General features: G+C 40.4%; 1 protein-coding gene across 1 annotated transcript; it reads right to left on the reverse strand.

Moving 5' to 3' along the window:
- Positions 1-17171: 17171 nt before the first annotated feature.
- LDOC1 (LDOC1 regulator of NFKB signaling) lies at positions 17172-18610 on the reverse strand. The gene has a single exon (XM_043457984.1). It carries the CDS (start codon positions 18461-18463, stop codon positions 18023-18025), a length of 441 nt encoding a protein of 146 aa, XP_043313919.1. The 5' UTR covers positions 18464-18610; the 3' UTR covers positions 17172-18022.
- Between the last annotated feature and the right edge of the window lie 3398 nt (positions 18611-22008).

Here is a 22008-nt window from a genome sequence, read left to right on the forward strand (position 1 = left end):
CATCTTGTCCCCCTAGGAAAGCTGGCTGAGACTGTGGTATTTCTAGGTTAATGGCTCTTAAACATGGAAGATTTGCCTTAGCAGCATGTAGCACCTCCCTTCCACTAGGATCTATTTTTATTTTTATTAGTTGGAGACTAACTATTTCACAACATTTCAGTGGGTTTTGTCATACATTGACATGAATCAGCCATGGAGTTACATGTATTCCCCATCCCGATCCCCCCTCCCACCTCCCTCTCCACCCGATTCCTCTGGGTCTTCCCAGTGCACCAGGCCCGAGCACTTGTCTCATGCATCCCATCTGGGCTGGTGATCTGTTTCACCATAGATAGTATACATGCTGTTCTTTTGAAATATCCCACCCTCACATTCTCCCACAGAGTTCAAAAAGTCTGTTCTGTATTTCTGTGTCTCTTTTTCTGTTTTGCATATAGGGTTATCGTTATCACCTTTCTAAACTCCATATATATGTGTTAGTATGCTGTAATGTTCTTTATCTTTCTAGCTTACTTCATTCTGTATAATGGGCTCCAGTTTCATCCATATCATTAGAACTGATTCAAATGAATTCTTTTTAACGGCTGAGTAATATTCCATGGTGTATATGTACCACAGCTTCCTTATTCATTCATCTGCTGATGGGCATCTAGGTTGCTTCCATGTCCTGGCTATTATAAACAGTGCTGCGATGAACATTGGGGTCACGTGTCTCTTTCAGATCTGGTTTCCTCAGTGTGTATGCCCAGAAGTGGGATTGCTGGGTCATATGGCAGTTCTAGTTCCAGTTTTTTAAGAAAAATCTCCAGCACTGTTCTCTCCACGTGGCTGTACTAGTTCTGCATTCCCGTACCAACAGTGTAAGAGGGGCTTCCCTTTTCCTCCGACCCCTCTCAATGCATTTATGCTTTGTAGACTTTGGATAGCAGCCATCCGAACTGGCGTGTATTGGGTACCTCATCTGTGGTTTTGATTTGGCATTCTTCTGAATGATGGAGTGATGGTTGAGCATCCTTTTCATGTGTTCTGTTTAGCCTTCTGTAAATGTCTTTCTTGTGGAGAGAATGTCGTGCTTTACATCTTCTGGCCAATTTTTTTGATTGGGTCATTTATTTTTCCCTGGAATTGAGCCTTCAGGAGTTGCTTGTATTTTTTGAGAATTAATCCCTCCTTGTCTGTTTCTTCATTTGCTACTTATTTTCTCCCAAGTACTGAGGGCGCGAACGTGTGCTTTCCACCTTGTTATAGTTTCCTTTGTAGGCAAAAAAAGCTTTCAGTTTCATTAGTCTTTGTTTGTTTGGCTTTTATTTTCCAAAATATCTGGGAGGTCGGATCCCAGCTCGTGCCAGCCAGCACCACCGACGGGGCAGGTCGTGGCCCAGGTGCGGGGCGGGGGTATGTGTTTTTCATAGAGGGACTTGGCTTGGGTGAATGGATGTCAGAGAGTGTTTTGCTATGTTCTCCTCTAGGAGTTTTATAGTTTCTGGTCTTACATTTAGATCTTTAATCCATTTTGAGTTTATTTTTGTGTATGGTGTTAGAAAGTGTTCTAGTTTCATTCTTTTGCAGTGGTTGACCAGTTTTCCCAGCACCACTTGTTGAAGAGGCTGTCTTTTTTCCATTGGTAATTCCTGCCCTTTGTTCGAAAAAGAAAGGGTCCATAGGTTTCGTGGATTTATCTCTGCTTCTATTCTGTTCCCATTATGCTATATTTCTGTCTTTGTCCAGTACATACTGTCCTTGACTGATTGTACGCTTGTAGTAGAGTCCTGGAAGTCAGGCAGGTTGATTCCTCCAGTTCCATTCTTCTTTCTCAAGATTACTTTGGCTAGTCGAGGTTTTTTGTATTTCCATACAAATTGTGAAATTATTTGTTCTAGTTCTGTGAAAAATACTGTTGGTAGCTTGATAGGGATTGCATTGAATATATAGACTGCTTTGGGTAGAATAGCCATTTTGACAATATTGATTCTTCCAATCCATGAACACAGTATCAGTCTATCAATTTTAATGTTAAATTCATCTAAAAGCACCTTCACAGACACAGCCAGAATAATGTTTGCCCAAATACCTGGATATCCTGTGGTCTGGTCAGATTAACACATAAAATTAACCATCATAAGGGATAACAGGAGATATATAATAAAATAATGTAAGATTCCAAGCTGGGAGGAGGAGGAAGAGAGAATAGTCTGTCATCAACAAGGAGGAGCAATAAAAATACCTATCCTAACTCCAGGATCAATAGTAATGGGGATGTGTTAGAGAAAAAGAAACCCATCATTTAAAAAGGCTACAGTGAAAGTCATTAGTGTAGAGCCAAGTTTCATTTAGAATAAGGAGGTAAAGAAATATTAAGAGAAGTTACTGAAAATAAAGATTTTACTAAACACTGTCTCTGATATCTAGAACGCAAAGTAGATGGTTTTTAAGAGTTGATAAAAAGTTTTTTTTTAAGGTGTACAAGATGACTATGGAGACAAGGAGAGCTGGGATACCTATGGACCTGAGATATAAAAGATAAAAGAACATGATAAGATTAGTCCTAATGACTCCAAATCAAAATAGTGGTCAAGGGACTCTGACTGTTGCTAAGCAGAGAGGAAGGGTGGGTAGTTTTGTCTTGAGAGCAGGGCTGTTCAGTTTTATTCTGCTCTTCATAGTTTTACCCCAGTATGAGAGATTTCATCCCTTAACATATATTTTTTTGCTGTGGATTTTTATGAAAAAAATCATCCAATATCTGATAAACTGTTATAATAGGCCCTTGCTTTACTCAATAAACTGTCATGCTGCTTAGAATACAATTCCCTTGAAGACAGAGTCTACCAGGTAAATATTCACTCCAAAACTAGTTTATCCTATAGAATCTTTTAACTTTTCTATCAGTGATTTTATATTGGCTAGTTTCTGCCCATAGGGATAACCTGTTACATTGCTTCAATGCACTCCTTGTCTATTCAACTTGTTAGGCCTATCCATCTCTTCAGGCCTTTGAGAATGGTCTGACAATTCCATCTCCCCCAGGAATCCACAACTGGGAAAGGCAGGGCAAACACCCTGGTCCAACTCAGTCTAACCATAAAAATCTATTACCCACGGGCTGAGCGATACTCCCTCACATACAAATACATGAATACACTATATCTCCTAGAAACTGTGAACATTATTTCTAAAAGGCAGCAAAAGACACACGGATGTAAAGAACAGATTTTTGGACTATGTGGGCGAAGGTGAGGGTGTGATGATTTAAGAGAATAGCATGCATATTACCATATGCAAAACAGATGACCAGTGCAAGTTTGATGCATGAAGCAGGGCACTCAAAGCTGGTGCACTGAGACAACCCAGAGGGATGGGTGGGGAGCGGGGTTCAGGATGGGGAGGACACATGTGTACCCGTGATTGATTCATGTTGACGTATGGTTTGCCACCACATTATAAAGTAATTATCCTCCAATTAAAATAAATTAATTAATTTAATTTTTTTAAAGGGGGTATTTGCAGATATAATCAAGTTGAGGATCTTGAGATGAGGCTATCATTCTTGCTTACAAAGATGATCCCTAAATCCAATGACAAGTGTCCTTTTAAGAGTGAGACTGAAGGAGATTTGACAGACAGAAGAGGAGGAGGCAAAATGACTGTCAGCAGAGCGATTAGAGTGATACAGGCCACCATAAGCTGAAAAGATAAAGAAAAAGACTCTCTCCTTGAGCCTCCAATGGGAGTGCAGACCTCCATACACCTTAATTTCAGACTTCTGGACTCAAAAACTGTGAAGGCACAAATTTATACTATTTTAAGTCACCAAGTTTGTAGTAATTTGTTTCAATAGCCACAAGAAACTTCAGAGACTCACCCTTCAAATATTATTCTTCTCATGTATATTCACTCCTCTATTATATGTTTATTTGATGCATTTGATCATTCAAAAAGAATCACGGTGTATTGGGATCACATAGACCTGAATTTGAATCTCAGCTCGTAAAATTTGGGCAAGTTTTATATCTCACTGAACATCAATTTCCTGTTAAACAGAAGAATAATAATATTTTGAAAAATCGTAATAAATCATAATAAACATTAGAGATCATGATATGTTATGCTTATCAGAGAGTTGCCATAATGTACATATTCAGAAATGTTATTATATTCAGCATTCCATGAGAACACATTAATGATGCCTAACATTAAAATGTCCAAGAGATTGATAGTCATATCTACATAAGCAAATCCACCAAAGACCCAGGACACATCCCCCCTTCTTGCAAACTGCTTCCATGTATACTTTTCTTTATCAATATTTCTTAACAAAGCAGCACCCAGGAATTCTAAAATCTAATCTTAATTTTCAGGCAGGCTTGTGAGGGTAATCCTGGGTACTTCCATTTCTACCTCAATCAGTGTCTACAAAAAGACTTAATATATCTCCTAAGATACACAAAGACCTATAAAAGCCTATAAACATTTTCATCCTTGATGTGAACTTTTTCACCATAGGGCCATTAACATCATTGACACTAGACCTCCATTTAAACAGTTACTTTTTGCAAAACAGAATCATGAATGCCAGGGATTTAAAAGCAGCAGTCAAATCATTGTGTCAGGAAAACCAAGGCCATATATTTTATGTCCTCTTTCCTGAGGTACCTCTACAAGAGAAGTTTCACATAGTGTATAGTCAAATGTATAGTCAGAAGCCAAAGGAGGTCTCAGTATTTTGTTATCTCTTTCAAGTACAGTTGTAGATATTTTTAAATTAATTTAATTAAATTAATTAAATGTAATTAAAAATAGCCTACTATTCAATGATTTCAAGGAGTTTATTTATACTCTATGAGCATTTTTCAAATTCTATCTAGCAATATCTTGATATAAAAAGACATCAAGATATTATTCTGAGATGACTACCATGGAGGAAATTTTCCAGCTTTATGTTGGCTTCAGAACTACAAGTCTGAGAAACAGTCTCTCTCAGGGTCAGGGCTCTGGTGTTGATATTATTAGCAAAGAGCAAAGTAAAGCTCAGTAAATAGATACTGTCTTCCCTTTTTGCTCTTTAACTCTTAAAAATGTGCTGACTGCCCTGTAACTGATCAAAACATTTTCCTCAGTTTTTAATAATCCAGTGTAAGTGCTAAAGGAGTATAAGGAAAGGGCAAGACTGAGTCTGATGCATGTATATTTGAGTCAAGAAAAGTAAGCTGAGACAGACCTACTTCATTGAAGAAGTAAACATCTGAACCAAAGCACCAACTACCACAGAGCAAAATGTTATGCAAATACGAGATATTGAATAAATGTTTCTATCACAATTTCAAAAATTACTACTGACGTTGTTTATATTCTCCATGTGCAATTCTTCCAAAAGAAAGCTTGGAAATGACCAAATATTAAAACACAATGCTTATATGACAAGAACATTTAGCCTCTCAAATTCCATTGATCCATTCATATGTATGAGGGTAGCTACCGTCACAGTATAGCTACCATCACAGGCAGTTATACCTGCTTACCACAGAGTGGAACATGGCATCCAGAATTCTTTTTATTGCATTGTTAGCAATTTTTGACCTAAAGATATATAAACTGAGTTTACTTCTATACACTGCTTTAATTATTCCATGGCTGACTGAAAAAGTGGAAAAGGTGAAAGTGTTAGTCACTCAGTTGTGTCCGACTCTCCGACCCCATGGACTGTAGCTCGTCAGGTCGCTCTGTCCATGAAATACTCCAGGCAAGAATATTGGAGTGGGTTGTCAATCACTTCTCCAGCAGATCTTCCTGACCCAAGGATGGAACCCGGGTCTCCTGCACTGCAGGTAGATTCTTTACCATCTGAGCCACCAGAGGGAAACTGAAAAGGAGAAGTATAGAAAAAAGAAAAGGACTTGGAAGTAAGGAGGTATGTAAGAAGAAAAATAACTTCAAAACAGTCAGCTACCGCATGTAGATAAACATGGTTTCTGTGATGATATCTTTCAAAACCCATTATCTTTTGTTCTCCAAAAGCATCCTTTAACCTCAAACTTATATCTCTGGCATTTCCTAATTTCCCTAGGGTGGCAACAGGAATCCAATGTTTTCAATGATAACGAATTTTTTTTCAAATACTCCTATCTCTAGCAGAGCATAAGACTTTAATGTCACCTTTGAAAATAAAGTAATATGGAAAGCAGATGCTGTGTACATTGTTAGTAAACCTCAGAAAGATTTCTACTCTCAGTTGTCCTTGATTACTACTTTTTTTTTTTGGTAAATTAAATAAGGAGATAATAATGGCTCATAAAGTGCAGAAAACACTTTACAAAAAGAGCTCTATGCCATCCTTCTTTTGCAGGAAGGTGTACTTTCCTTCTTAGGGCATGCTCATTGAAGTCTCTCTCTTTGTTTTATTTAGTAAGGTAATGAGGCCTGAATTTTCTGATATCCCACAAACTCCAGTTATCTCACGCACAAACCTCTTTCACAATGCTTGTTTAAAGTCACTCAACAATTTATACAACAAATATTTACTAGTGCATACCAGATACTCAAGATTGTTTTAGATACTATTGTACAGTGCAGAATTAGACAAGCAAGAACCCGAATCTCAAAGAGCTTGCATTCTAATAGGAGACAATAAAAAATCACATAAGTGATTCTTTTACAAATGCACCAGCAGAGAAGTATAGCACAGTGAGAGTTTATAACAGTAAACTGGTGTTGTTTAGGAAGGGGAGGTATTAGCCAGGTAAGGCCACTCTGAGAAAATTACATTTCAAGTAAGATCAGAGATAGTTGGAGATACCTAGATAAAGAGAAGTGGGGAAAATTGTCCAAGGAAGAGAAACAGCAGAAATAAACCTATACGTCCGTGACCAATTGATTTTTTTATAAGAATGCTAAGACAATTTATGGGGTTAAAATAATATTCCTTTCAACAAATGGTGTTGGGACATTGAATTGCTGTTGTCATTATTGTTTAGTCACTAAGTTGTGTTGACTCTTTGCAACCAAATGGACTATAGCCCGCCAGACTCCTCTGTCCATGGGATTTCCCAGGCAAGAATACTGGAGTGGGTTGCCATTTCTTTCTCCAGGTGATCTTCCCAACCTAGGGATCGAACCCACATCTCCTGCATTGGCAGATTCTTTACCACTGAGGCACCAGGGAAGCCTGAGACACTGGATAGCCACACGCAAAAAAATGAATTTAAACCACTGCCTCACACCATATATAAAAATTAACTCAAAATTGAACCAAAGGCCAAAATGAAATATCTAAAATTTAAAACTTTGATAACCATGAAAGCATAGATATAAAACATTCAGTTCAGTTCAGTTCAGTCGCAGTCATGTCCAGCTCTTTGTGACATCACCGTCACCAACTCCCAGAGCTTGCTCAAACTCATGTATATCGAGGTGAACATAGAAACTATAAAAAAAGGTGTTAATTGTTGTGACTCTGGGTTAGGAAATTGTTTCATAAGTATGACACAAAAAGCATAACTAATCAAAGAGAAAATATATAAATTGGATTTCATCAAAATTAAACACATTTATGCATCAAAAGACACTATCAAAAAGTGAAAAGGCAATCCATCAAATAGGTAAAAATATTTGTAAATCATACATCCAATAATAATTAAGCATAGTATCTAGAATACATATGGAACTCTTATATAAAAAAATGGTTCAATTTAAAAATGGGCATTTCTCCAAAATATATATATATATATATATACACACAAATGATCAATAAGCACAAGAGAAAATGCTTGCCATCATTAACCATTAGAGAAAAACAAATCAAAATCACAATGATAGACCACTTAACACCAATTAGGATGACTATAATTAAAAACGTGGACAATAACAGGTGTTTCTGAGAATGTAGAGAAATTGTAAAACTCACATAATACTAGTGGGAATATAAAATGGTATAGCCACTTTGGAAAATAATCTGGCAGTTCTACAAAAAGTTAAACACAGAATTACATATGTCCTAGCAATTCTACTCTTAGATAGAAACCCAAGATGATTGAAAATAGATGTTGAAACAAAAGCTTGTACATGAATTTTCATAGCAGCATCATTTATAGTAGCCACAAATTAAAGACAACCCAAATTTACTTCAATTGACAAATAGAAAACCAAAATGTGGTATAAAATGTGGTATATTCACACAACAGAATATTATTCAGCCATGAAAGAAATGAAATACTGATACATGCTACAACAATTGTATGCTAAGAACAAGAAATCAATCACAAAAGACCATATATCATATGATTCTATTTGTAAAAAATGTCCTGAATAGGCAATCCATAGGGACAGAAATTAGTAGTTCCCAAGGATGGGGTGAGGTGGGGGGATGGGGCAATGAGGAGTAATTGCTAATGGGTATGGGATTTCATTCTGAAATAATGAAAAGTTTCTAGAATTACATAGTGGTGATGGTTACACAATTTTGTGACTATCATAAAAGTTCTGAACTGTACATATAGGAAGGTGAATTGTATGATATGTTAACTATAACTCAATAAAAAGATAATTTTAAAAAAGAGTAATACAGACATAAATGTTATGTTATAGAATTTAAGTACTTTCTGAAGAAATGGGAATCACAGAAAGACTTTGAATGAAAAAAGTGGTAAGATTTATGTTTCAAAAACACAAAACTAACAGTAATGAAAAGAACAGATTAGAAGGAAGAGAGCCTGAAAGAAGAAAAGTCATCTAGGAGTCTATACAAATAAACCTGGCAAGCAATGAGGTTTTATTATACTAAGGAAATCACAGCTGAAAAGAAAGGGACAAATTGAAAAGGTATTATAGAATGACCTATTTCTAACAGCACTGACCAGACTAGCTACTGAAATAATTGAGTATAGGATGTTTTCATTGATAAAACAAAGTTTTATTATTGATGGTTTAGTAGAATTAAAGTAACATACCAGGATTTATAAAACCAATTGTGTTTATTTTACAACAAACTGTGAATAAGTTTATGGTTCCTAAAATATGAATTACTGTTTCCAAAAGAGAACTATATTATAATGTTACCAAGTTTTTTTTTCATTTTCACTAAAACCTATCTAGAATAAGTACTAATTATATGTTTTACATTACATTAGTACTCACTGTATTAAATCTGAGCAATATAGAGTAAATGGGCAAACATTCTCTTTCATACTAATCCCATCTAGGGTAAATATTGATAAATTTTTGGCTTTTATCTTCCTGTTCTTTTTTTCCTTTTGTATGTATATATATACATATACACACATTTTTAAATATTAGGTTTTTAAATATTTAGGTTATAAAATATTCATAAATATCATCATACTTTACATGTATTTATGAAGTACTTTTATGCTTAACAATTCCTATTGGAACTTCCTCTCAAAAATACAAAGAAATCATTATTTTTACCCTTGCAAGGTAGCTCATGGGCTTCTCAGGTGGCGCTTGTGGAAAAGAATCTGCCTGTCAATCCTGGAGACATGAGAGATGCAGGTTCAATCCCTGGGTCGGGAAGATCCCCTGGATTAGGAAATGGCACCCCACTCCAGTATTCTTGCCTGGGAAATTCCATGGGCAGAGTAGCCTGGTGGGCTACAGTCCATAGGGTCGTGAAGCATTGGACGTGACTGAGTGACTACGTACAACAACAAAGTAGCTCACAGTGATGTAATTTATTATTATTTTTCTGTCTCCTTTGATGCACATTTAGGTTTGGGGGGCTTGCTTTTAAAAAATGAGTCACCCCAGCATCTTTGTCAAATCCTGTACTGTTTCCTATAAGTACTCCAGCAATTGTGGAAAATGGAGAAAAAATTACAGGGGTTCAGAGTTGGACTGGACAGTGACAGTTGCTCATTTTGAGGGCGACTTTGTTATTAAATTAGAGAAGAACCAGCAGAGTGACCCTCTAATGAAAATACTTCAGATGATAAACAAAGAAATGAAGGTCCATGGAGACAGACAACCTGAAACAAGGTATTACTTTCAAAAGGCAGCGTGAAACTGCAAAAAGAGTACAGAACTCAGGTGGGAACTCTGGCTCACATTCTAACTTTTTTTATCATGAACAAGTTTTAGGGCATCTCAGAGACTTAATATTCCAAATGTAAATAAAAATATCTCTTCACTGAGTTGGCGTGAGTCTCACATAAGAAATTGAATATGAAAGTGACTTTTAAAGTGTCAAATGTTGTTCACATATCAATTAATTCTTTTTTTTCATTTATTTTTATTAGTTGGAGGCTAATTACTTTATAATATTGTAGTGGTTTTTGCCATACATTGACATGAATCAGCCATGGATTTACATGTGTTCCCCATCCTGATCCCCTCTCCCACCTCCCTCCCCATCCCATCCCTTTGGGTCTTCCCAGTGCACCAGCCCTGAGCACTTGTCTTATGCATCCAACCTGGGCTGGCAATCAGTTTCACACTTGATAATATACATCAATTAATTCTTAATACTCATTCTTAATATCCAACACTTTGATGTGCTGACCACATTTTCTGTTAACACTCCAAATCCCCAAATACAGTGGCTTTCTACCAAAACACACAACTAGCATAACAGCCAACCTTATACTCCTATTTTACTAAATAATACCTATTGAAGAAAAGAATGATGTTAATATTTATTGACTACCAGATAAGATACTAGGCAGTTTTTTCTTATACTAGCCCTAAGATATAATTATTCCCATGACATAGGCACAGAAGTTTAGAACCAGAGAAGTCAAGTAAGCTGTTAGGTTTGGCAGAGTAAATCTAAGGCAAAGCTAAACAGGGATCAGCCTTTCTGATTCCCAATACATTCTCATCGAACTCAAACTTTGTGTGAGAAACAATCCATTCTCAACTTGCAACAAACAAAACTTTCCACGTATGCTTTTTTATCTCTTCTAATGTCCATTTTCTGATGCTAATTTCACCTTCTTCACTTCTTATTCCAATGAACAACCGATTTGGTTTTTTTACCCCCCATATACATGTTGATGGGATCTGCTACATATGTAGTGCCTCTTCTTCACAGATAGCTAAAACCCTTCCATTTTTTCTTCTTGTTACACAGGGGATAAAAAGTTGTTCCAAAAATCGAGACTAAAATTGATCTTATTTTTGAAACACACACACAAACACACACACAGCTGTAGTGAGAAAATATCCTAAGTCATTAATTCACTTTTTACTTTTCAGGTTCTCCCACCCCCAGAGCTGAATCTCATTCAATCCCTCTCAAAGGTTAGCTCCATGTTTCTCAGGGATAGAGATTATCTTGGGTGATTAAGAGATAAGAACTAGAAAGTACAGAATGTTGATTCTGAAAATAATGTCAGAAACCATCTAGGTACATTCAGGTACAATGAAAACATGAAAGTGCTATGGAAATGTTTTCCAAAGGGAATGGAGAGTCAGATTTGTCTCATTTCAGAAAAATGGGAAGTATGCAACATACAGGTCACTAACACTGAGTTATTTCTACCAGAGAAAATGCTGTTGGGACTAGACTAAAAGAGACAAGAAAGGCTGACTTATAGCTTCTTTACAGCGTTATTGGAAAGGAGGCAAGATACTGAAAGGTTCCTAGATGCACTCCCACAGGAGGGAAGAAACAAGGAAAAAAATGGCAAATAACACTCCCAACAAAAATACTGCCAAGAAGAGAGATGTGATTTATATCACCCATCATATCATAACATAGCACATCACCATCAACTTAAAGGATATAAAGGATTCATAACTACACAACAAGAGAATGCACAAGTCAACAGAAACTTAAGCATGAGCTCGCAACACTTGGCAAAGAAGTTGGATAAAACAAAACTGTCACATATGAAGCCAAATGGGAAGCAACACAAAGAATGACAGATACTTCTGAAATCACTGTAAAGGACAGAGAGAACAGGACTGACCGAAGTAAAGAGAATAAAATGTAAATGAAGAAAAAATTTGTAAAAGATCTGAGAAAATTTAACATATAGAGGGCAGGTAAAACAGAGTCAACATAAAGAAGTATCAGTATGCATTATACATATTTAAATAAATAATTATGAAAGTTTTGCAAAAAGGAATCAGATCTCAAATCTACATATTAAATGGTTACACCAGGTTACACAAAAACATGACCAAAAAAATGAGTAATACTTAGATATATCCTACTGAAATATAAAGAAAAAATTCTCTGGGAACTCAACAAAAATATCAAATCAATTGTGAATGAAAAATATTAGGATGGCCTCAGACTTCTAGATAATAACATTCAATGCTAAAAGACAGTGGAACTAGGAAAGAAAAAAAAAAAAAGATCTACCTATAACAAAACTGTCATTCACTATCAAAACCTGAGACTATGTAGTTTCCAGGGGTTTTACAGGGTTCTTTACCTTTTGAAGAAACAACTAAAAATGGAAAAAGAAACTAGCTAACAGAAAGACATTCAATGAAAATTAGACTAAGTAGTTATTATTTAATTAGGTTATCTGATATATTAAGATTAAAACACATGGAGAATTATGGTCACAGGAATAAGGAACTTCCCTGACGGCCCAGTGGTTAGGACTCAGTGCTTCCACTGCAGGGGGCACACGTTCAATCCCTCCTCAGGGAACTAAGATCCCACCTGTTACATGGTATAGCCGAAAAATTTTACCACTGTAAAAATAAATATTTGCAACATGTATCATCAATCCCTAGTGAATAAAGAGCCTCTAAAAAATTGAGAAACACCAACAACCCAAGAGAAACTTAGGCAAGGATATGAAAAAGTTAAGCAGGTCTAGAATATAAGAAATTCCATAGGACAAATGACCTGGTTTACTCAATAAATAATTTACAGGGGGAAAAAAGATGGAGGGCCATTGTTATTAGTTAAAAGACGGTTTTAGAGATATATAAACCAAAGGCACTGTGTCAACATTTTTGAAACCTAATTCAAACAAATAATTAAAAACACTTTTTAAAGATACTGTGGATATTTGAATATGGAGTATTAAATATTAACGAGTCATTGTATTTTAGTACATGATGGTGATGATATTATGGATTGTTTTTAAAGGCTTATCTGTTAGAGAAACATACTGAAATAAGAAAGGGTGAATTAATATGATATCTGAGATTTTATTTTAAATATTCCATAAAAATTATAAGAAAGAAAAGGGATAGGTGAAGCAAAAATGTTGGTAAGTTTTGAATCTGGAGATAGGTCTATGGGGACTCATTATATTATTCTCCCTACTTGTGAACATGTTAAAAATTTAATTGTGTTCATTCAAAGGAGCAGTTCTAAAAGCCCTGTATGGTAGTGCAATTATCTGTGTCTAGAGAACAAATAAATCAGAAATATCCCAATTACTTCAGTTACCACTGAAAAACCCTTTGCTTTCCTTTACTGTTATTATTTGTTTTGTTTTAAAAGTAACAATTTTAGGTGAGGAATGTAAGAGTCTTGTGACAGTTTTTTATCTTGAGCTGACTGACTCTGAACTGACTGGTCATGTAAGTAGGGACTTTGGCTAAAATGGGCTTCCTTGGTGACTCACAGGTAACGAATCTGCCTGCAACGTGGGAGACCTGTGTTCGATCCCTGGGTCAGGAAGATCTGGAGAAGGAAATGGCAACCCACTCCAGTATTCTTGCCCAGAAAATTCCATGGAAAGAGGAGCCTGGCAGGCTACAGTCCGTGGGGTCACAAAGAGTTGGACACGACTGAGCGACTAACACTTGATTAAAATAGAAGAATTACATTATTATAATTCTGCTCATGAAATTCTTTGTCATTTAGGGTGGGGGAAGAAGGTATGCAAATATTATGGATATTAAGAAAAGTTAATTTGTTATTGATCATAAGTGAGATACCAGGAGGTACATAAATGCTGCTATCTAACTATTCTCAAACCCCCTTTGCAGCATCTCACCACCACCTCCCCTAACTCATCCAGGGGAGGGCTTCTGCTCCTTTAACAAATCTTGCTATGCAGTTCATAATTATTTCAAGCAAACTATTATCCATCACGGGCTAACTGCATTGCTGTTGTTTTTTTTAACTCCCTGGACAATACAATATTTGAAGATAACAAATAATAACAGAAGCATTTCAGACAAGAAGGGGAAAAATGCAAGGGGAATGATCAGAAGTAGGGGTTCCAGCACTGTCGAAGGACACCAAACAGGTCATAGTTCATTGTATTTAATTTTAGGAATAAGTGGACATAAGACTGTAGGAAATATACTTGAACTACTGAGTAATGCAAACCACCAGACACTTCTAATGCTACTTTAGCAAAATTCATGCATGCATGCACGCTAAGTCGCTTCAGTCATGTCAGACTCTTTGCAACCCTATGGAATGTAGCCCACCAGGCTCTCTGTCCATGGGATTCTCCAGGCAAGAATACTGGAGTGGGTTGCCATGCCCTCCTCCAGAGGATCTTCCAGACCCAAGGATCAAACTTGAGTCTCCTGGCAGGCAGGCCCAGCAAAATTCATTATTTCAAAGCAAATAATATATATACTTCATAAAATTATCCCACATTGATCACCCATCAAGGAAAACATTCTCAGGACCTTGAATTGATACCCCTTTATTAGCTTCATTTTAATTGCTTTAAGAAGTTAAAAAATTATTTAAATTCATTTACTGAAAAAATAAATACACCACTAATTTAAAAAAGACATCTCCCTCTACTTCCAAATCACTGTTATAATAACAGAAAATAACCAAACATAATGTGCATAATGTACCTCTAGTTTTACATACCATCCTGCAAAACACAATAACACAAGATTAATGGATGGCACTGCTTACCTACTCAAGTGATTAGAGAAATTCAATCATACTTTGGAAGATTCAATATGATTCCATGAGTATAATCTACAATATGGTTGATTTCATTAACAACATAATTTCAGTGACCTTTTCAAGTCCAGTGTGATGGGAATTCAGGAGTCTGAAGTTCATACTTGCTATTTCAACATTTTCACCTACTTTTAATAGTTTCCATCTGAGTGGTGACACTATCTTCAGATGTGCTTATCTGCTTCTCCATTCTCTTCTGCTGGGCTTATGCTACAATCAAACTATCACAAATTCCTCCCATGGGAGGCAGGCCCTTGCTAGTATTGATGCTTTTATTGCAGAATCTGCCCCCAAGGTAGCCAGATTCTTAACACTGCCCCTCTCTGCAGCTCACAGCATAACCTGCTCCTCCATGACATATGAAGGACACTAACTCACACACACAGAGTCAGCTCACACCCATGCCTACATGCCCAGGATGTGTGCATTTCAGATTCCAGAAGCTCCTAGAATGAGAGCTGTCATGAGTGCTACTCAGGCACTGCGTTGGCATCTTCACTGACCAGAGACCCCTTACTTCCCCATGAGAAGAAAGGACTCACTTGGTTTGGTGGTAGGGAGGAGATCTCATCTATTCATGCCTTCAACTTACACCCTGAAAAGGTCACCCTCAAATATAATCAGTTTAGATTCTCTTTCTGAACCTTACCTGTAGCAAGGTATCATCCTAATTTTGGTCCAAGGCACCATAAAAGCAACAAATTGGAATCACTATGAGGCCAAGAACTACCTTTCTTTGACCACCATATCTCTTTCTCCTCTAAGTCTACCCAGGCCACTGATTACTTCGGATGACTGATTTTTGGTTTCACTGGGTCTCATTCAGCTCTCAGCTCTTGACCAGCACTTTCCCACATCCACCCCCAGGATGGGCCTCAACCTCCTCTGCTACATCATTATCTACCCCTCTCACACCCTCCAGAAACAACCTGCTTAGGCTGGAAAAATGACTCTTGCTCTGGACTTTGCCTGTTCACCAAAGTAACTGTAAACTGGCTTTTTATCTGACTTCATGCCAGATCCAAAAGAGTAAACAAAGTCTCATGCTGCTCCCATTTCCACTATCCCTGAGCCTACCCTGCTCCAAAAGACTCCTGGCATTTTCCTACTGAGACCAAAGTCATAGCAAGAGATCTGTTTCTGGGATGATGCTTCGGTTCCCAGGCCTAAGAGTAAGAGCCCAAGTTTACTGAGTGTTCACGGTGTAGCAGGGACAGTTTAAACTATCTCATGGGTGTGATTTCACTGAATCCACACCCATAAAGTACCCAGGAGAATGATCAGGATCTCATTTAACCCACACTGTGAGGTTTACCAGTACAAATAAAAGAACACTTAGCTTCGAAAGGTCTTAAACAACAAGGACATTCATTACCTGAATTACAAGTTCTAAGGTAGGGCTGGCTCCATACATGGTACAATGAAGACATTGGAGCAGATACAAATAAGAACTCAGAACAGCTCAAATCCTCCTGGCTGGCAGAGACAGCCCCCACAAACCCCGGGACCAAGTTTCCCTGACTTAACACTGCAGTGACTTAACTGGGTAATTGCCTCACAAAGGTATGCAGTTTCTTTTCAACACTCACCCCACTCCCTCAGTGCCTCTGAGCCCTCTGGGCCCACAAACAGATCTCAGCATAGCTCAGATAGCAGTACAAGATCTAGGAATCTTGTCAGTTCCTTCAGGCAGGAATCTGGGGCACATTGATGGGTGGGAATTCTAAGGGGATCTGCCTAAGGAAGATGAAACGTTCAAATCAGGCTCCATTTAGTATGTGCACATTTATCCAGGATCTGGGATTTAATGTTAGCTCAAGCACCTAAAAGGGGTATTAAAACAATGTGCTACACCCTGAAATCAATAGCACTCCACAGGCACTAAGAGTTAAGGGGCAGAACATCTCTGACCATGTTGAGGAAGAACCCCAAAGCTCACAAAGATAGAAATACTGTGTGTCCCGACTTGTTGTTCCAGTCTAATTATTAATAGTGTCCCCTTGAAGCTCTCTCAAAAGTGTCCCAGTTTGGGATGGTGTGCCACCTGCCTGCTCAGCCACCCCTTACCCATGCCACCTCAGAAGAACCAGAGAACATTCCCTTCACCAGGGCTATAAGAAAGGCGTTGGTGGGGGTAGTACCAGTTTCCCCATAAAGCCCTGTGGTAACCGTCCTCTGGAGCTTAGCCGTGACAGTGGGGAGTACAGAGATTGAAAGTTGAACTAGATTCCCTGATACCAGTGGGAATAATGAGAGTCAGGGTGAAAGTGGCAAAGGCCAATGATAGCCCTTAACCATGAAAAGACACTTTTTGGGTTTTTTTTGGTAGTGCTTGTAATTTATTGAAAAGAATGCAAATGCTTTTTCCAGGTAGCATTGAGGAGCTGGGCTGAGTACCTGCTTTTGTTTGTATTGTTCAGTTTTTAGTATTTTTGTCCAAATGCACACCTCTATGGGACTGCTGCAATTTTGAAACAAAGATGACAGGTGTGCAAAACTGCTGCATAGGAGAAATGTCAACAATTGGGCTGCCAGGCACAATGGGCCCCTGTAGCAATCTGGTGGGGCAGGAGGAAGACTCGGAGTTAGTAGGGAACAATTAATCAAGTTGAAAGATTAGCCCCTGGGGAGGGGGGTGGAGTTGTTGGTGAACAGTCCAAATCAGTGTCCCAGGAGGTGTAGCCCACAAAGGCATCTTCTAGGTTGCTCCTGATCTCCAAAGGCCGGGTCTGTTGCTGGAATCTGGAAGAGGGTGCTTGGGTGGCAGCGCAGGTCGCTGGGCAGAGGTGCAGGCCTGACAGTCGGCAGGGCAGAGTATAGGCTGACCGGTTTGTAAGACGGGCTTGCCCTAGAGCTGGCGCTCAGAACACAGTTCTAATGAGCGGTGAGGGTCCTGGGGCTGGCCAGAGTGGGCGGCAGAGTGCACTTCAGAGACGCCCCAGCCTCAGCAGCAGGTGACTGGAGAGCACTATGCCTGGAACAAAGACAAGCACTACGGCCGAGAGTGGAGGGCGAGGAAGACAGCCAGAGGGGAGGGAAAGGCCAGGGGATCGCAGCGTTAGGGGAGCGCGGTGGCTCCGGGCGGGGCGAGGCGGGGAGGCAGTGGGGGGTGGCGGCGGGCAGTGCCCTTCCCCCTCCTAGGCCCGAGGGTCTCCGGGCCTAGTAATCATCTTCTTCATCTTCGTCTTCGTCGTCTTCGTCGTCATCCCAGCCAAAACACTGTTTCATCTCATCGAGGAAGGCCCGGTAGTCGCCCAGGATGGGGCTATCCATCTCAATGTAGGGCACCACCCACTCCTCGGCTTCCCCGGTGAGCAGGCTGATCAGGAATGCCACCTTCATGGCGTCGTTGCAGAATCGGTTCTCGTTGACGAGCATGTAAGACGCCGTCTGCACGATAAACTCGGGGAGCCGGGAGCTCTCGCCGTCAAACGTTTCGGGGAAGGGCACAGGGCAGCTCGGCGGACGTACCTGGCGCAGCAGGGTGGCCCTCTCGCACACCAGCAGCCGAAGCTGTTCCATGAGCTGGCTGTTCTCGATGCTAAGGGCGCGGTGCCGCATCAGGAGCGCGTGCAGCAGCAGGACGAGCTCGTCCACCATGGCGAACAGCTTGGAAAGGCAGGGCAGGGCGCAGCTCGCTTCGGTTGGGCTAAGGTGCGCTCGGAGGCCTCGCAGGAAGTGCGTGTCGGCGGAGACGCGCGGAGGCTAGGGGCGTGGGGCGGTGCGCGCAGGGGTCCCGGCGGCGGCGCAAGCTCCGCCCACACAGCCGAGCTGACGGCCCCGCGCCGGCGCCGCCCGGCTGGAGGGGCGGGGCCGGGGAAGGCAAGGGGCGGGGCCGGGGTGGCGCGGGCAGGAGCTCAGGGTCCGCGCTTGCAGGTTCCTGGGCAGCTGGATAAAGGCGGAGACCCAGTCTTGGATATGGGTCCGGCCGTAGTCTGGACGGTGCAGGCGCTAAAAACCCATCTCTCAGAGAGGTTCAACCTGCTCAGGTTTAAAGGACTCACCACCCTTCAGCCAAGCCGACTCATACATTTCGGTGTTCCTTGGAGGGCCAGTGGCCCCTGGGTTCCCTCTGAGTGGTTTTAACACATTTCTTGGCTTATGAAATCTCCCTCACCCAAAGAACCGTTAGCAGTGCTGGCTGCACGCCAGCGTCACACCCTGTAAGAGTTATGAAAGACCCTCAGGGGTCCTGTCTTTCATGACAAAATGATATTTAAAAGGGACTTTTCTTTGGTTGGAAAATAGTATTGTGTACCTCTATCCCTTTGTTTAAAATTATTTTTGTAAATAGCAAAGTGTAAAAAGTTCTGCAAAATTTAGCATCCAATCACCATTTGCAGGAGTCCTGCCTATCTTTGACTCTACTTCTGTCCTAATAATAGTGTTCCTTGACTACTGGGTATTTATTCCCTGCTTAACAATAAACACTTGTGTTTTTAAAATGGCTTGCTTTTCTACTTCGAATGCGATTATTCAAATAGTTGACAAATGAGTTGGGGAGACAGCCTCCGGGCCACCACATTCTGTTGGATCTCCTTTTAAAATACATTCCCGGTAGAATCACTTCTTGTTACTTCCACCTATACCACTCTGGCCCCAGCCCTCCTTTCTCACACAGGCTGTTGCAACTAACCACTTAACTTCCATTCTTCTCTTCTTATAGTGTATGTATTCCCCAGAGTAGGGGACAGGACTCCTTTAGAACAAAAGGTAGATCACTTCACCTCCCTGCTCTAAACCCTCCAATAGTTTTCCCCTCTCAGTCAAAAGAAAAACCAAAGTCTTGGTAATCGCCTCGCAGGCCCTGCCTCATCTGTGCCTCCTCTTAGATCCTGCTGAGCTCTAACCACATTGTTCTCCCTGCTGATTCTCGCACACTGGGAAGACCCAGAGGAATCGGGTGGAGAGGGAGGTGGGAGGGGGGATCGGGATGGGGAATGCGTGTAACTCTATGGCTGATTCATATCAATGTATGACAAAACCCACTGGAAAAAAATAATAATAAAGGGGAAAAAAAAGAAAAAAAAATACAAGTAGCTCTGGCCCCAGGATCTTTGTACTTTCTATCTTTTCTGCCTTGGAAGGCTCTCTCCTCATTTAACTGCCTGACTCTTTCTGCCTCGGGTTTCAGAGAGGACTTTCCTAACCACTTCATCTATCAGAGCACCTCACTCTCTGCCAGTACTCTCTAACCCATTACCTCGCTTCATTTCTCTACACAGCATTTATCACACCAGCAGCCATCATATCGTACCGCACTTTGTGTATTTGTCAGCCTCCACTTTAATATGGAAGTCTGTGTGCACAGAGGCTTTGCTTTGTTGGTTGCTCTATCCATAATACAAGAAAAGTGCCTGGCCCACAGCAAAACTCCATAACTTATTTGGTGGATGAAAGAATCTCAGGGTTCAGATGTTAAGATAAAATTTACAAGTGGTGGCAGCACAGAGTGTTCAGAAATGCTCAAGTGTCTGGTATGTTCTATCTCTGATCATGAATAGTTTCCATTGTGAAATTATGGCTGACGTAATAAAAGTGGCAAAATAAAATTTTTAAACCCTACTCTGTCCTTTTACAATAGAATTCGATGGACATCCATGGAAGTGAGAAGCTGAGAAAGAGGAGAGAAACGAGGCCAAGGTCCAGGGGAGAGGAGGAGGATCCCACTGTGGTGAGGGTGGGCAGGGAAAAGGACAGGCAGGTAGGAATATGAACCCTTGAACTCTCCTGGGATGCGAGCTCCCCCGCTGGATCAGAAGGCCCTTGAAACCAAGCAGGGACCCTCTCTCATTCATCCTTTCATCTTCTGCATCTGAAAGCATTAACTAGTTGCTCCATAAGTGTTCAGTGGCTGGAATGAAGGGACAGGAAGTGGTGGAGGTAGTTTTCTGGGCCTCCGGCTCATTCACAGCTCAGGGTGGAAGGTGGACCTGCCTGGGGCCACAGTGAGTATCCATCTCTACTTTCCAGCTCTAGACCCTAATCCTGGAGGAGGGGTCTAGGGTTTTAGTCCCAGAAGCACACATCCTGCGGCAGGCACTGGATCTGGCAATTGGCGTGGGTTGTCTTGTTGACCTTTGCACAAGGACCATATGTGGGGATGGGCCCTCTGGGAGCCTGAGACCCAGGAGTTAAAGACTTGCCTAAACCCAGGAGAGCAGTATGTTGGTGGTATGATAGATACCACTGTCTCAGCTTCTCTGATTATTGTGCCCATGTGCTTCCACTGAAAATTATTTCTGCACTGGACTTCTGTGGATTAGGAAGATCTGTTGAGGACCCAGAGCTGATTAGACCCTTGCTGTCCTACTCCCATTCCTACAAACCCATAACAGAGGAAGTCAGGGAGGAAACCATAGGAATCAATCACTAGTATTACCTCTGAGTGGGCTCTGGGTACCTAGAGAACAAGAAATGCCCAGGCCAGAACCGACCACAGAGCTGAGCAGGGATTTTGTGAGGTGCTTCCCAACCTGGAGGGAGAGAAAAAGAGACAGGCAGTTCATCAGTGACTCATGAGGGAAGCAGTTGGGAAGAGGCTGGTAGTACCACTAGAAAAATTATATAGAATTGTAATGCTCATGTTAACCAGCTTCCTGGTGCCTATGAGGCTGTCCGACCAAGGTCAAGGCCTACTAGCCCCTCCTTGCCCATTCATCCTGCTTACGACTGCATGGTGCCTTCCTTCTTCCCCTTTCTCCTCTAAAGTGACCCTTAAATGTTCCTTTATGGCTATGTGAAGATGCTGGCGGCAATAAGTATGCCATATGACTTATCTCAGACTCAGAAACTTTATCAGAACAGCTCTGGCCCAGAACATTCCAAGGGGGGTTCAAACTCCATGCTTTGGCATGAGCACGGGCCCAAGGCCAAGGGAGTGAGTGATCCAAGGTGCTGATCATTTCTACCTCCTTCCAAGCTCCAAACACTGCCCTGGTATATATATATATATATATATATATATATCTAGCAGTCAGACTGTAAGATTCCCTTGAAATAAACACAAAAACATCCCTAGATTTTTCATCTTCCAGAGGAATGTGTACAGATTGAGAAAGTCAAGCTGACACTTGAATATGCAGACAGGAGCAGAAAACAGCTTTGAAGGGAATATTTGCCAGAGGGTAAAATGGATGCCACTA

This window comes from Cervus canadensis, chromosome X (assembly GCF_019320065.1).
Source record: "Cervus canadensis isolate Bull #8, Minnesota chromosome X, ASM1932006v1, whole genome shotgun sequence".
Lineage (NCBI taxonomy): Eukaryota > Metazoa > Chordata > Mammalia > Artiodactyla > Cervidae > Cervus > Cervus canadensis.